At 37.3% G+C, this 17420-nt stretch overlaps 1 protein-coding gene across 3 annotated transcripts in view; it reads right to left on the minus strand.

The window, feature by feature from the left end:
• The window catches only part of LOC124155900 (clavesin-1-like), a 94702-nt gene that overhangs the window by 16055 nt on the left and 61227 nt on the right, over positions 1 to 17420 (minus strand). For all 3 annotated transcript variants that reach the window (XM_046530092.1, XM_046530093.1, XM_046530091.1), the window contains one exon: positions 338 to 497. In XM_046530092.1, coding sequence (XP_046386048.1) covers positions 338 to 497 — 160 coding nt within the window. The remainder of the gene's footprint in view (positions 1 to 337; positions 498 to 17420) is intronic.

Raw genomic sequence — 17420 nt, forward strand, 5'->3', positions numbered from 1 at the left:
GAGGCGATTCATTAGAAAAAATGATTCTTCATTCCTAATCGCATATTATTCCCGTGTGGGAGGGGGATTCCAGCGATAAAAGGTGCCCTTAATACACTGGCACCTACTTCACATACTTGTGGTACAACCCCTTATTTCACTAAAATTTTTAATTGCATGGAGGCGATTCCCTAGAAAAAATGATTCACCATTCCTAGTCGCATATTATTCCCGTGTGGGAGGGGGATTCCAGCGATAAAAGGTGCCCCTAATGCACTGGCACCTTTCGCCCATGGTGCTGTGGAGCGCTAATGGGGTTTGTTATTATATTCTTAATTAAAACTGTTTGAATACTCACATGAAGGCACAAATATCTTGTATTTCGGGGCTCATCGGATCACGCTGCGCGAAGAACTCCGGCATGACCTCCCTCACCGTGAAGTACATGTCCATCTTCGACTTGACTCTCTCACGGTCATGCTTGCAGCCACGGATGAACGCCAGAATGAGACGATCCTCTGGAAGAAGAAGAAAGGGAAGGTATGTTAGGGTATGGGTCCTCTCTCCTCATTTCATACTATTGTAAGCATTTAATCATAAACATCTTTATACAGATTTAGATCATACGAGATATGGGGATGCGCGATAAATCTCAGCATAGAATGTTGAAGAGTATGCTATTGGTCGCATATATTTAGTTAATCAATAATTCAGTTTAAAATTAGTGTAGGGGTAGAAGAAATCATGATAAAATCTCATTAACATGTTTACATACTCTCAGTGGCGCCGACTCCATGGGGCCTGAGGGGGCCCGAGCCCCCTCAAAGTTTCGTTAGGGGGGGCGGGGCCCCCTCAATAATTCAAGATAATAATTAAGTTATATTATGCTTGGTGAAATCACAATATATATTGGTATTTTTTATTTCCTATGTTTGACGATAGTTACCTTTTAAAATACATTCAACAATGTGCTAAAACAAATAATTATAAGACAGTAAGCAGGTTAACTGAAAACAAGTGGTGTGAATTATGATAGTGTTACGGTGCTGCGGCACACTGAATATAAACTCTTCCCGGGGCAAGACCCGCGATATGGGCCCCCCAATATTTTTTATAAGTCGGCGCCCCTGCATACTCTCTCTGTAATCAATGAGGGCAATGAATTTGCTGTGCTTTAGACTAAATAATCATTAGTCATCGTTGAAGTGTAAACGCGCAAATGCATCATGAGATTCGTTTTATTAGGCATTAAAATATTCCTTCGACGAAAAAAATAATTGTAATCCTACATAATGACAGATTGGTCTCAATTAAATTATCTAAGAGTATTTTTTAATTTCCCACTGACGATGGCAATGAGCTCCACCGAATATTCTTTGTTTCATTATTCATTATTTTGACGCTGTAAAAGTTTTGGCCATTAAACTTATAAAGTATTTAATTTTACGAATTACAGCGATGAAACCGCTGCGATCTCATCCGCAAGGGAATTTTACGTGAGAAGATTTCCTCGAGGAAAATAATCCACTTCCATCTGGTCGTGGAAGCTGGAGTTGGCAATTCTTCCTGTCTCAGAAAGGTTTTGAGTGGGCTGGCAGCCGCCCTTATCCCTTATCTTTTAAGTTATCCCTTCTCTCATAACATGAATCCTAAAATGGTCAAATCATAATGGTTCACCGCATCCATTAAAAGGAGTACAAATTATTTTTGTGGTAAAGTTTTATGCAGCAGTACACTCCAACATGCCAATGCTTTGCGTTTACCGTTCCTTGACCTTAAACACTGGCTGTGCATTGCTCTGACGCCGCCCCGCGCCTGTATACTCCGATTACGCCACGTCGTTCGTCGGCATTAATTCGTACTAGGTAACTCGTGCGAAAATTTCGCACTTTCGCGATATTAGGGAATAAGTATGTTAAGGAAACGGGTTTTAAATAGAGAAGAAGGTGTATTATTAAGTACTTTCTTTATACTTGTTTTCTTGGCAAAATATACAAAACATTTGCATACAATAGAAGCAAGAGAGTTAATTGGAACCAGTAGGAACAATCAATGGCACGCAACTTACGAAAATTCTTCAAAGAAAATATTAGAAGTAACAATTTTGTCGTCTGAAACTTTTTGGCTGTGAGTTTCTTTAACATAAACATAAAAATCACGGAAAGTGCGAACTTTAGAAAATGCTACATACAACTGTCCCTGCGAAAAAACGGGTCTCTTACTCTTATACTTAAAATTTTTATACCATTCACCCATGCACAATCACTGTGTGTATTTCGTACTATTTTTATGTTTGCTGTCAGTTCCCATTGATAAGAATTCTTGAATAAATTTCAACACGATATTTTTATTTATTCGTGACACACACGTTATCTTTTAAGTTCCTTACACACGATGTCTCACTTAGAGAACTCTAAACATTCTTCATACATCTTAGATATTATTCTTTATATTTGTGCATGCTTATGTTACGTTTCTTTGGTTTAGTTGGGGATTTTAACGGGTTTTAAAATCTTTTTTTGAAGTTTAGAGTAAACAAAAATGTGTGGAGGCGATATACCTCGAGCGAGTTATCGACATGGAAAAATCGAAATTTTTAAGTCAAATTAATGGGTAAAAAGTAAAATTTGAGATTGTGATTGTATTTTTCTTCAGAATCTGTTGATTCAAAGTTTAAAATAATACCTCATTTATCACCGTAGGTGCAGTATTAATGGAGCATAAACGGAATGACAGAAAAAGACCTTTCTGTAATAATGTATAAGATAATTCACACCCTAAACAAAAGGTTATTTTCTTGGCGTACTAACGAACGTAAGGGTTATTAACTAGTGTGCATACTAATCAAGGAGGGTATATCTTCGTCAAATACAGCAACCCTGATTCTGCTACTGGCATATTAAATTTAAAAAGTACCAGCCCATCATTTCAGTTTTATGCAGAGAGTTTCATTCCGTCCTTGGAATACATTAACCTTTTTTAATTCACTGCCGACCGTCAATTTTTTTACTTGCGCGGATATTATCTTTGTCATAAAAACTGAAAATGAATTGCAAATGAACCTTCAGCATTTTATCGCCGGATTGCGGGAAAAAGTCTCAGGGTCACGAGACTATCTTATATCCTCCTTTCTCAGAAGAGGCGGTATACATACTTTTAGGTTCTGGTTGAATCATGTGCCGCTCCAGCGCCATTTTGCCCGTCCCCCAAATATTTCTACCGAGTTGAAGATTGGGGTTGGGGTCGTTCCAAAGTTACATTCGATCTCCTACCTACTGACGAATGCCCTCGTGAAGGTCGAAGCTGTCATTAAAAACCGAAACCACATTCGCCCATAGTTTATGAAGTGACCTTTGGCATCTCAAGTTTAGCTTGGAGATGAAATGAAAGTATGCGATGACCACCCAAACAATTTTCAAGGGCGTCGAAGATAGCTCCTGAATGTGGCTAGTTCAACACTATCTCTACACTATAGTAGTATAAACTCTATGACTCAGGGCAAACACATACCATAGTTCTTGAGATGCCTGTGTGGTACCAAGAGCAGAGGCCTCTATTGAAACCCCACAATGTAATTATAATATAGCGTCAGCATTACTACGGAGAAAAATAGCAACAAAAGTACTTTGAAATATATTTTCTGATGGAATGGAAATGAAATTTCCGATCGAAATAAAAAGCATGAAAATAAACGCTGTCATCGTAGACAGCGAAACAGACCTATTACGTGATATATTTTCATTTCAATCTTGGTCGCATGCGCAGAAGTCGAAATTCGCTCCGGTGTATGTTTACTATGAGGTACAGCAATGGAAGCAATAAATGCAAATTTTCAGGCATCGAGTACCGTGATACTTCTGATGGAAAAATTTCTATTTCCTTGCCTCGTTCAATTTGATGCAAGAAGACAAACAGATACAATGTTACCTGGCCGAAATTATTGTCCGAAATAACATCTCTGTGTCGCATTTGAGGGTATTTTATTTACGAGGATTGATGTCTTGATATTTTATGTACCGTGCATTATTCAATGTATCTAATCTTTATGTCGTTTCATTTATTTCGCATTTATATTTACTCCGTTGGATATTAAACCGTCTTGGTGATGTCTCCTTTTTTTGTTCGTATCGATTTTGAAAGATTGAGAATTTCATCTAAAATATGATTTGCGTTTGAAATTGTCCTTTTGAAAGTAATTTTTTCATGTAAAATTTAATTTATAAATATTGTATGAAATTTATTTTGATTAAGATTAAGTATTACTTCAAGGATTATCATCACGCTCATAAAAATCTAAAACATTTATCTGGGGAAGTGTATTTAACTGAAATCGGTGAATTCCAGGGGATTCTTGCGCCTTGTTCCGGGCTATTTTCGGTGCGGCATCTGTTTCTCTCCCAATAAATGCAGGTATTCAGTGAAACTAGACGTTATTTCAAGCAACTCGTAGAGAAAGTATATTACTAATACTTGACTGGGTGAACATTTGTGCCTGAAAGTAAGTCTTTTGTCAATATAAATGTTTACATGTGGATATATAAGTTGTCATATCAAAATAAGACGGAGAATGCCTGTGTACACTTTACAATTAGGTTTTCCATCTTCCGCCTTTTGTCTTTTTGAGATGACTGGTAAGTCTTTCGGTATTTTTCCTGGAAGTTGTATTTGAATGATGGCTTCACCTTAGCAGCTGTGGCAATTTTTCCTCTTCCCTGCTCGGAATGCAGGCCACCAAGGAATGTGTATATTTTTATTGGAAAATTTTCACCGAGAATGAGGAGGAAGTTATAGCCAAAGAATAAACAATTTACTTAAGTTGTGGAAGAAAAAGTCATGACTAAGTCGTGAACTCCTCATGTGAGATATTAAATCACCCTTGTGTGGCTGCTGGAGCGGAAAGTAAAACTCGAACCGTAAACATCAATTTTACTGGTATCAACGTATCTCTTTAGCGTGTTCAACCGGTGATGAGTAATGACGATATTGATTTTGCGTTTTCACGCCAATATTTCCATAAATGTGGGAAAAGTATTACACGTTGCGGTCTAATTTCATCGACTCATACGTTCGTCGATTTGGAGTAAATTCCCTATCATAATCCATTCCATTGGTGTTGATTCCATTTCAAAGTTTTCTGATAATCACAAATGAAAGTCCCGGAAATATATATTCTGTCCAGCCTCAAAGTTTTCGTTTTACTAGCCTCTTGCAAATATTGATCTGCTTCATCATCATCAACAATCAAGCCAATAAGTATACTGATGCAAGGCCAGTCGAGGAATCTTGTTTCATTGCATAAACATCTGAGTTATCTGCGGTAAAAATAAGAGAAGAGATTTTAAATGTAGTGGAATTAAATGATTAAAAACGAAGTGGAACCATTTTTCAAATTTACTTCCTAAAGTTAAATTCCGCGTAAAGAAATAGCGCCTTTAAAATGAATAGCTCGCAGCTCGTAAAGAGAATTCACTTTATAGTTGATACATGCCTACTGCATCAATAAAGATATTTTTGCTGATGTTTTGTGTGAAAATAATACAGCCTAATCATTAGCAAACAGGGAATATAATTAATACAGGGTTTTCCACAACTACTGAAGTAGGATAAGAGTCGGTTTTCATAGTTTTTTTATATAAAGAAATCCTCAATTTTGAATGAGATAATCTAACATTATTACTTATTATTCTTTATTTGTTATAGATTATCATTAATATCAAATTACTTATCTTGAAAATTATGTAATTATTTCGTGTGGCATATTTTATTTTCATTAGGTTAAATAATTATTTTTGCGTATTTTACTGAGACGCATTCATCATCTCCACATCTAAGGAAAACAGTTGTCAATTTCTCTCTGTCTTCGGCTTCAACAAAGTTTCTGGCGAAACAATAATTCCAATTTGTCGTATGTAGACACTTGTTTGCTTAAATTGAAATTCAGTGTATATGAAGATGATGCAACGAAGGTTTAGCTGCCTTTCGAAATTCTATTTAGGTTAGAGGGATGTACTAACTTATGGAAGATCAGAAACGATTGTATATCTGACGAATGTGGTCTAAATATCTCTTTCCACACCAGTATATTTTGGACTCATGGCTCTGGATAAGCGACGGAAAGATATGAAAAGTTTGATGGAAGATATTGAATAGGATTCTTCCCCAACTAACTTCCCTAGTCTTGCAAGAGCCCTACGCAAAAAACGTGCCGCTCTGAAAATTCGAGCCGTGGAATTATAGGGAGCCTGAAGTTGTCTGTGGCTCCTGCTAGCTTGGTGGCAAACCCTTTATTTTTTGTTGCAGCCCTTCATCTGCATTATCTTCTACCGGTTGAAATATACCGCTTCTAATTTCGAAATGAGCCTCTATTTCTCATTCATTGACTTATTACTCCCTTCATTGCATTGTTGCACGTGGTGTAGATATTGCGATCGCAATATTCTTGCTCAACAAGTTGCTCTGGCTTCGATTATTATATCTTTCTTTTCAATTTAATCTTTTGGCCTAACGATCAATACGCATGTTCACCCGATAAACGATAGCATTGTGCCTTCATACGCTCAGGGCCCCGAAACATTCAGATCATGGGCGCAGCTAGGAATCTAAGCTGGAGGGGGGGGGGGTTTAGGGGCAACTAATACCGGGGTGTGTGGGGGGTATGGAATACCCACCAGGATAAGCGGTAGGTGCGAGATTAATAAATTGCTTCGGTATTATAAGATAAGTGGTTGAAAATGGTGAGTTTTACGGGTTTCCGAGGGATATTTTATTAATCTTTACCCTATTCTATTAGTAATATCAATCCAGTTAAGTAAAATGGATTTAACATAAAATTTCTCTGAGCTCTGGGGGGGGGGGTTTATCCCCCAAAACCCTCCCTCGCTGCACCACTGATTCAGATTAAGAATTAAGATCTTCTTGCAATAACGCCTTGATGTTCTTAAAGAAATTTCTCTAGCCTCTATATACTATGAAACAAGCCATTCCAATAATGCCGACGAGCACGAAAGATAATTTGTGAGCTTACTTGACTCTGACTACGCCTTTGCATGCATAGGCCCAAGATTCAAAGGTAGCTCTCATGGATCAAGAAGTAAATGAAGCTCTCAAGAATTTTAAGTTTCTATCAAATGAATGAGACTGGCCTTTCTTTCGTAACGTATTGCTTATTTAACACTGACGCTATCATCTTGTAATGTTCAGAGCATGTTGAGCAGACACCTGTCCGCTTTTTCCTATTCCTCGCATTTGAAATATTTCCTTGTTAGTTTCTCAGTTGTTATTGTATTTATATTTGAAATACAGGTAAATGTAGAGGTGGGTTTCTCTATAAACCCCTAATTTCAAATTATACACGAAGATATTGTATACATGAGCTAGCAATAATCATCAGGTACTCTGACTTTATTTATGTAACACAGTTTAGTCGCATATTGTGTGGGCATACGAATTTCCATTGTACCTGACGATGAGTTCAATCCATTCGAAACACGTGTAGTAGAGTTTGTGAAATTAAAAATAAAGTGGACAGTACGATATCATTTAATATGCTGTTTCTCGATGTCTCTTCGGAAAAGGTTGACTTCGCCCGATTTCAAGGTGACATCTTAATTTTTATGAATACTAGCACGTCACTATCAAAAATAAAATGCGACCTGCTGTGCGGGGTTGATGCGCACTCAGAAGAAAACAAGAGCTAATGCCATCGCTATTACTCTGAATGACTCGGCACATTCCTTTCTTAATCCGTGAAGAATTCGTCTCTGAGTCGATCAAACAACCGGCAGTTCTTGGTGATACACGCGCGGTACCATGATGGTATGTCATTTTATTTCCCGGAATCAAACGGAATTGCCATGAGTCGCACGTCTTATTAAATAACACGTACGACTTATCGTACCGCTTAACAGCCATCCAAGTCATAAAAAAAACATAACAGCCCGCCTCGGCTTAAAACGTGGAGTGCTGAAGTGCAGAATTGATTATTTACTTATTTAAGACAACTAATTCGCGTATAGTGAGGGAATTCCCATTGCCAGTAATAAAACGGAAAATTCCATCGATATTCAATGTGAGTCGTTCAAATGGATAAATATACGTATCAAATGAAATCCCATTATTTTATACGTAGCATTAACAGCTACTACCTTGGCCTAAGATCTTGAAGTGTACGTTTGCTTGTATTTTTGAGTGGAATCCAGCTCCAAAGGGTTGGAAGTTGCAAGTATGATTTGTTTCCCTACGATTTGGGCGCAGCGGGTGTGACACGCAATGGTTGCGGAGCTACCATGGTACATACATATTCCTAGAGACGATTATGACGTATTATAGTGGAGATGGGTCCTATAATAATCACTAAATTCACCTCGCTGTCCTTGCATCGAGAAATAATCAAATTCCATAAAATATCTCTTTTTATCTACAGCATTTCCTGCAGCGAGCAGATGGCGGCTCTTCATATTACCCGCTCTTTCCGTAGCACCTGAACGAAACTCCCACACACCGCCCCCGACCGGCTAGGAACAACCATTCGGACCCTCAACGAAAACAAGTCTGAAAATTTTCCGCATGTAATCACCGCGTAGGGCGGTTGGCCACCCGCGCGCATAACTTGATAGGAGAGCTCAGGAGGCTGGTTGGGGGTGGATTTTTCTCATGAGAATTAATGACACTTTTTTTTATAAACTGGTGTAAAATGTTTGAGTAGCAATGTGAAAAAACATAAAGTTTTCCTGTACATTATGTTGAAAATACGTGAAAACTAGGTTATTTTAATTGTTTATTATTAAGTAGTAATAATTACAAATAGAATAAAAATTTTCATTACAACGGATTCTAAAAATGACCATTTTTACCATGCTTGCGCTTGAAAGGTAGGCAATTTAAAACAAAACGCAACTGTTGCTTCTACTAATACTTCAGTAAATTTTCTCAAAAGAAAAAGGGATAAATTTTTAAGATCATTTAGTATAAACTTGAAAGACGTCTCCTGTCTAAAAAATGACTTATTGTTAGAAATAAAATTCTTTCAGTAATTTGCCCGATGATTATTTTATTATAAAAAATATCGTTTTTTTCCAAAATTAAAAGTAAAAAAAAAAACATTTTAGGCCAGGTTTTTTTCAATTTCTGTCCTCTGTGCATCCTCAGGTCATGGGAGTAGTAGGACTCCAGACGAAGGGACTAGAGGACATTTTTCGATCATTTTTGACTGTAATAGAGTTTTTGGAATACGATTGCAATCTTAAATGTGCGCGATTCACTGGAAATTGGAAGAATGATAGTGATGGTAGGAGTTGAAGCACAAGGAGATTTTGAGAGGGTGGTGGGCGGGTAAAGATGATTGAAGGTATCTTTGTTGGTGAGAGCGATGGGATGGAAAAATAATGAAAGGTGATGGTGATGTCATACTCACTCTCGCCTGACATTGAAAAGTGAGATGAGTTACTCGACGGACCGAGATGTTGGTGGATGAGATTTCTAAAAGAGATTGGATCGAAAGAGACTTCATGTGGATATGATAATGGTAATGTACTCATCTCAAGGTTTCGAAGGGGTGTCCTGTTGAAAGTGTGAGGTTTTAACAGTTTCCTCCAACATCATCTTCAGTGCCTACAAAAAGAATATGGAGGTTGCGGTTGAAACGACTGCCTTCGAAGAAGTCATCAGATAAAGCACGCGATGAAAATTAACCAGTGTTATAAGCAGGGATAATTTGGCGTTACACATTTGTAATGCTCGCGGAAAATGTGTTTAAATTTAATTTAGATTAAGTTGCGTAGGAAATTTTTGACTAAAAATAAACAAACTTATCGCTACAGTTCCAGTGAGTCCTTTGAATACACATTAGTATACCCAATCTTGGATTCGTGGATTGCGACAGTCAAGCAGTCATTCAATTGATAAAAATCAAGGTCCTAATTTTCAATTAGGCTTCGTAAAAACCAATTTGTGCGTCGTATGAAATGATTGAGAAAAATGCCTTCTCTTTTTTTTCCGGGCATGATGAATTTTAACGAGCAATATTTATTTTGCATGCGCTAATGAAAATGACTCCAGAGGTTGAGTTACCGCTACAGTATCATTTTTAGCATTATTTTGGAATGTATTGAAAATAATTCGTCGCGAAAATAAATGTTTTTAAAGGCCTTAGCCATAAATGCGATGCGATGCTATTTCCGTGACTCATTTTTCTTAACATTTTAGGTTTCTCTACCGGAATAATAATTGTCACACTTCATTGAATATTCAGCTATCTTGCCTAACGAATTCATATTTGATTAATATTTCTACCAACCTGAAATGAATGTCAAAAAGTTTATCCAGACCGTGTTCAGTTTTTCCTGATTAGCAGTAAAACTTAATATATTTATTGTTATTTACATTTTAATTTGTAAAATAGGCCTCAAAATGGCCCCCAAGTAGAATGAGTGACACTTATATATTGAAAGCTACAAATCATTACTGTAAATACTATTTAATTAAAATTTTATTTAATATTTGTTTGATCTTTGAAACGTATTTTACGTAAGACGCTGGTTATGATTTTGACTGAAAGAAGCTTTAAAATAATGCTACATGACTGCCAAACCGATATGATTTTCGTCCTCATGGGATGGTTTACTGCTAGTAGGTATAATGCTCTCGTTATCCTTCTAATTTCGGCCAATACCTCACGTATATTATATTCTTAAATTGATTTGTAATGATCGGTTTGTCCGAATGGGAGTGGCGCTTGAGCGCAAGATAAGGAGTGGTACAGCCTTGCATTATGTTATTATCACGGTTAAGGCCAAGAGTGACTTAAGGCGGAATGCCTTCGGGGAGGAAAGAACTCCGGTGCGTGTACCAACTCCGAAGGGGGACGTCGCAAAACATTCATACTTCGCCAAGGGTGACGGGCATGCGTTTGCTCTCGAGATACATGGAGTGACTGCGGGAATTGCTTGGGTATAATAGCGGGGAGGGTGCCACCTTTAGCCGGGGAGATTTTCACTCAAACCTCCCTCCTGTAAGATCAAGGACTGCCCGTGAAACTCTTGATATTGTCGGGAGACTCATAGTGAGAGAGATCTCGCTTACCGAACTCGTTACATCGCAACAGGATTATCCCCACAAGGCGAGACCTGCCTGACGAAGCAAAACGTGGTGTCGAGGATGCATCCAGTTCTTTTTGCTGTTGTATTGTTTCAATTAAGTTTCTGGAAGCGGCCACATCCTAAAATATATAAGTTGGTTTATGCTAGTAAGGAAGCACCAGGATAGAGTTAAAAGTGTCTGCCTATACCTTTTGGAGTTGCGTCAGAGAAGAAACTTCTCTTCGTCCTTGCTCTCCACTCTCTATCACCACCGACTATAATCACGAACTGAGATGTCGTTATCAAAGTAGTGCATTTAATTTCCACGTCAATCGTACGTATTTGAACGTATTAACGTGAGACATAAACTTGATAGTAAAATATCATTCCAGAATATCATTATCGTCGGTAAAAATAAGTAATAAATAAGCCGTCGAATGTGCAAAGCTTCATTTTTCCGTTGGAAAAACATATAATCGTCATGAATTATTTATTAGATTTTTTATCGTCTCAATTGTCATTATATCGTTTTATTTATTGTAACAAGACTAATTGGCACCACTTTGACATCTAATGAAATAGCGGTGGCAATATTTGTCTCTACCTTCAGTAAATAAGCACATCATTCTAAGCAGGTAGGCTTGATAAATTCAATAAATAATGAAAGACGATGATTATCAATAATTGGTCCGAAATTAGTTCATCGTAGTTTCGTAAGAGTTGTTTTAGTATAATTCTCACTGCTTCGTAGTTCATGAGCATTTTTACGACGATGATTACCGCTGAATACTTTTTATCGTGTTCTGGATAATTTTGCAAAGTTGGTTTTCAAGATATACAGAAAACAGCCCATGAATTAACGAAGCATCTTTTAGTGCCGTTATTAGCATGTCCTCCACATGAAACCCATTTGATATGTATTTAAAGGTCATTTTTTATAATGATTGATTTCTGTTTTCTTAGAGGACATTATAAATGGACCAAGAACATCGGAAAAGGTTCCAAATCAAAGAGATTTGAATTATAGTAATAACTCACATTTGAGCATACGGATATCGTTTTGAGTCTAACTTCGGAAACTTTTCTGTAAAAACGAAGTGAAGATATAATAAACTACGTAGCATAAAAACTTGGTGACTAACTCTAACGCGTGTTAGATTTATTTATTTCCCTGGAAGAATACGTCTTGGACATTATCTAAAATAGAACCAGTAGTTGGAGGGCAGCCCTTATTTTTCATGCCAACGTCTTTCCAAAAATAAGAAATTTTGGAATGAAAGTAGGAATCACAGTTTTCAACGACGAAATATTAATAATTTTATACCATTTATGTTTATACGTATGAAAGACATCAATTCAGTCGTAAAAATGGAAGTCAAAATAATTTTAATTCAGCTTTGATTGGCGTGAGGTTTGATTTGTTATCACAAAAAATTAATACACTTTTTCAACTGACAATGAGTAAACTCATGTTGGCACTTCAAAATTTATCTCCTTAGTGTAGACGATATTTAATTCATTATGGTCCTATGAACCTGTTTCTCAAGGAATAGGAAATACATTTTTTTACTTGGTTGCCTCTTATTGTACTTGATTGATTATCAACTTGAAAAGAATTGACGTGTGTCATTAATATCGGTTGCTTTTGAAATTATTAATCCACTATTTTTATTCACTTAACCGTTCATCGTGAAAAAAAACAATTTCGGCTAAATCAATGATATGCGGGCGTAGTAGTCCATGGTCAAAAGTGGGAATGTGTCGCTTCTATTTTAGGGACTTGTTCTGCGATCAATCTTCTTCAATTGCTCCATTTTCGTGGTAATATTTTTTTGTTCAAAATTTGAGCTTTCTCTTGTGGGGCCTTGGAGCGGAATACTTTATAGAAAGTAAATTTGCCAGCCGCGATCAGTCAAGCGATTTAACGTTACCGATACAAGAGTCGGCCCATCATCACTCGAGAGAATTTTTTTTACAGACGGGAAATAACTCATAATTTATCACCTGAATGGCCTGGAAGCGTAATTTTTCGTTACTTTCCAACTTACGGAACTGCCAAGATTTTTTGGCGCACGCAGGCGGAAGTTATGAAGTATCATGTATCAGCTTCCGTGGGGAAACAATTCACTACCTGCAACTCCTTACCGTGGCCAATTCTCTCTTTCTGTTTCATGATTAGCGATATTGCCGCTTCAATCACGGCTCTCATTACCCATTCGGAACCATAGATGTGACTTTTTTAAATTTTTTATTGGTTCCATGAAGTTCAATGCCGATGGAAAAGCTTCAATAGTTATTCTTCAAGGAGATCTGACCGCAAGCGTATGACAACTATAAAGACATGGCCTCCGGCTGGCCATCGCTATGAATTTCTTCCTTTCCGCGTGATTAGTTACATGGGTTGAAGTTAAATACGGGAATAGGTTAAACATGGCGAGAAGGATGAATAAGAGAGAACTAGTTAGCGCTATGCTTCGAGTGTTGGCTTCTCTCTCCGTAGACCTAGGTTCAAAATTCCGTTTGTGATAGAGCTTTCTCGAGGAAGCTCAATCCCTCATTGGGTGGTGGGTGGCTGTCACTCCAAGTACAGAATTGCGTCCATCGCATAATGACGCCTTTCAGTAAAAGCAGGTTACCACTATTGCTTTTTGTCTCTAATCTTTTCCTTCAATACTTTTCTCTCCTGAGGCAAAAATAATCTTAGCTGATGCTCGCTTCCAATGTCTGTATCCAAGTGGTACAACTAAGACTACTATGGATGTATTTTACTAGCAAAATATTGCAAACATTTTACTCTATTTAATATAATTGAGATAAACAACGGGGACAAGAATTAGTGTCAGCCAACAAAATTTTATTCCGTTGCTTTTGCTAATACTTGTTATATGGTCTTTTATTACATTTATTTAATGTTGGGCATCGATTGTAAATTACACATAAAAAAAACTTGACTTTAAAATCCATCCCAACGTCAGTTTTATACACCAAGTGATTTTTTTCGATAACTCTACTTGCAATTCTTCAATTCCTAGGAAATACTGCTGAAGTCGGTTTATCTGGCTGAAGAAAGCCCTCATTATCGACAATCGCCGGAAATGTATACGATTCTTTCTTAAATTAATTCTGACTTTGGATAAATACGACGTATCATTAAGGTCAAATTTTGCTGGTCGAAATGAAAATGAGAAAGTCAGGCTGTCCTTTGAGCTAAAACCGTTTTGACCTTGGCCCGGAAATATTTAATTAATTTGTAATCGCAACAATTGAAAGTGCTTCCTTCAATATCCACCTGATGAATTTAATATACAAACCATTCAAAGTATTCCCACGTTATTTTATTATTTATATATGTTTCAGGGCGTTGCCCCCATCTTAATTGTAATAGGATCATTATATCCCATTACGGGATAAAGTGCACCCGTAACTCCTCAAATTGTGGTGAAATTTGGTGTACATGTTCGACTCTTTCAATAAAACGTACAATTTCAGGTGTTTTGAGAAGATCGTAAAAATAGCTGAAATTAATAACCTCCAAATGGCGGTTTTCGCGGACGGGAAATTATCGACTCACATTTTACGCGAAGAAATAGACTTATTCAAATGTTTGTTGATTTTTTGTTCTATATTCTTTTACGAAATTAGAAAACGTAAATAATTTTTCTATTTATGGTTGTATTATAAACGATTAATTTTTAACAGCAAGAATTAAAATGCCTGTTTTAATTATTATCATTTTTGACATTTTTATTATTTGCGTACTTTACTGTGCACTGTTATAAGAATATTATGAGAAAAAATTGGTAGGTTGACATTCTAAGGAAAATTTTGAACTCTTAAAACACTAATTTGGTCACATATATTCGAGATTTTTAAAGGAAGTTGTATAAAAATAAACTATCAAACAGTTGTCTTCGTTGATTCTTTTCCGTAAAGTGTAAAGCCGAAAGCTTCATGCTTTCTTATTAAAGAAAAAGCAATTTAGCTGTTTTTTACATCCTTGCAAAACTCTTTAAATTGTACTTTTTTTTCCAGCCTTTATATCAACTCACCAACCTGTCTGTTTGTTTGTCTGTTTGTCTGGTACAAATCTTGTAACTCAAATTTGACTCACTTCCTGTGAAGCAAAAACGCTGAAATTTTGCACACTTCTTCATTTCCGATGACAATACATGAAAATATAACTTTTTCTCTCCAACCCCCCTTTAACCACCCCCCAGTCAACCTATAGCCCCCCAAAACATGTTTTTGATCTAAGAAGTTCCAAATGGTCGATTTTCGTGTATACATTTAATTTGTGAAAACTGTACAACAGCTAATTATGATCTTCATATATTTATTAACAATTGTAAGGTTTTGTAAATGTTTGAATATTGTTTTACCGTTACATAAAACGTACGGGGTGGCATTTTTAACATAGGGGGGTGGCATTTTTAACATAGGGGTAGGCATTTAAAAGCATAGGGGTGGCATTTTGAAACATAGGGGGCTTACCATTCACTGAAAATTTAATAAATATAGTGACTCTTTTAATACGTCACTTTTGGTTTTTCGGGGTCACTGAGTTTTTTTGCTTTGTGTCATATATAAATGTTGCTCATCCCCTGTAATCTAAATATAAAGGCTGGTTTAAAAAAAATATTTTTATAAGAGCTTATTTAGAGGAGGCAAGCAATATTACCGATTTTCATCAAAATCTGGGCGGTCAAAGGTCAACCCCAGTCCAATGTGGAGTGGAATGACACAATACCTATTCTCTCATGTGACACCTGGTCAGGCTTCACTCCGCGAGTGGACGTTAAGAGTTGCTCGTGCCTATATTCGAATGAGCTGCTGAAAAAAAAGAGAAAGCGCCGTAGCGAAGGGCATCAGGACAGCCCGGAGGAACCATCCTCTTCCGAAACAATTCCTTTCGTTATTTCTTGCTTGAAACGGTTGCGAGAATGAGAGCGATTGGTATGAAGTTGGAGCGATAAAGGAACATCGTGCATCTCCCATCATCTGTTTCCGTGCTTGCCCCGGAGCCTGACTGCACGGAGCGAATACCGTCCTTCTTATCCTCGTCCGAAGACTTTCTCTCCGGAAGTTGCGTCGTCTCGCTCATCGTTTCCTTTTGTTACGAAACCTTCCTAAATCGGCTGGGAAGTAAAAAATAAAAAAAGCGTGCGAGAAACAAATACCCTGGAAGATTATCCCACCCCTCTCCTGAATTGCCTCTCTCTTCAGCTACGGCTGCCTTAAAGTTGGCGCATCTAGGCATGTTCTGTGGCTCCGCAAATCGAACCCGTTGAAGGATACTTTGGAGCGTCGGCTATTCGATCGAGACTTTCGATGATTCTAGACTGGTTGATTTTTTAAAAACGATTTCAGGTTTAGATTGACTGCTTTATTATCTATAGGGTAGTTTCCTTCATCAAAGAAAAAGAAAGATTGCGATTCGTTACCCAGCATTAGTGTATTCATAATATAAAAATTATTTGGTTTTATAAATCCCAGTTTAGACAATGTTAATGGCCAATTTTAAGCTCATTTGAAAAAGGCCAGATTGGCGCCCATGCGATGCCACTCCACGTGACGTCACAGGGACCTAGTTTTTATACGAGTAGATAGGAGTTTTACATCGCCTGAGATTACGAATGCATGCATGAGGCACAGAGCTCAGGGAAACATCTCTCAATAATCACCTATTAAAATTGCCTGTGGTCGGAAAGTTTCCTTCGTTTGATTGGGTATTAATAATCCTTATTTAAGCCAAGCGCTACCTGCTAGAAGGGTACTCAACTACCTGCATGCAGCGTGCATCATAGCGGCTGTAGCGGCGCTCATAACCTTGCACCAAGGTGACCTCACACGGCGGCAGCTCTAACCAGAATGACGTCACACGGGCTTTTCCGAGCATTCATACTTAACCGTCGCCTTTTCGCGCGCTTGAAATTTTTCACTTTTCATTGAATCGTTAAAAATAGATATCGTCATTTAAAAATCTAAAAGCGTGAACTACGTACTTGAGGAGTAATAATATTTCGATGTAGGCAATTTAAAAAAATGGTAAACCACCCTATTATGCTTGTCCGGGCCCTCCAAATATAGCCGACTCCCATGCGTTTTGATGTGGAAAAATACGTAAAATTCGATTAGAAGAATAGAGAATTTTTGATAAAAAAACTGTCCGTTATGTAACCAAAATAGTGTTCTAAGAGTTCAATATAAATATAGAATAAAAGGAATTGATCTTCCAACCTCAAATTCAAAGTTGTGCCATTTCACATTCACTTAATGGAGCGCAACTTTAGAGGTGCTTCTTAATATGTCCAGATGCACAATTTCTTGGCTCTACATGGGGGTGGGGGTATCATTCCATTTCTTAGA

This window comes from Ischnura elegans, chromosome 3 (genome assembly GCF_921293095.1).
Source record: "Ischnura elegans chromosome 3, ioIscEleg1.1, whole genome shotgun sequence".
Taxonomy (NCBI): domain Eukaryota; kingdom Metazoa; phylum Arthropoda; class Insecta; order Odonata; family Coenagrionidae; genus Ischnura; species Ischnura elegans.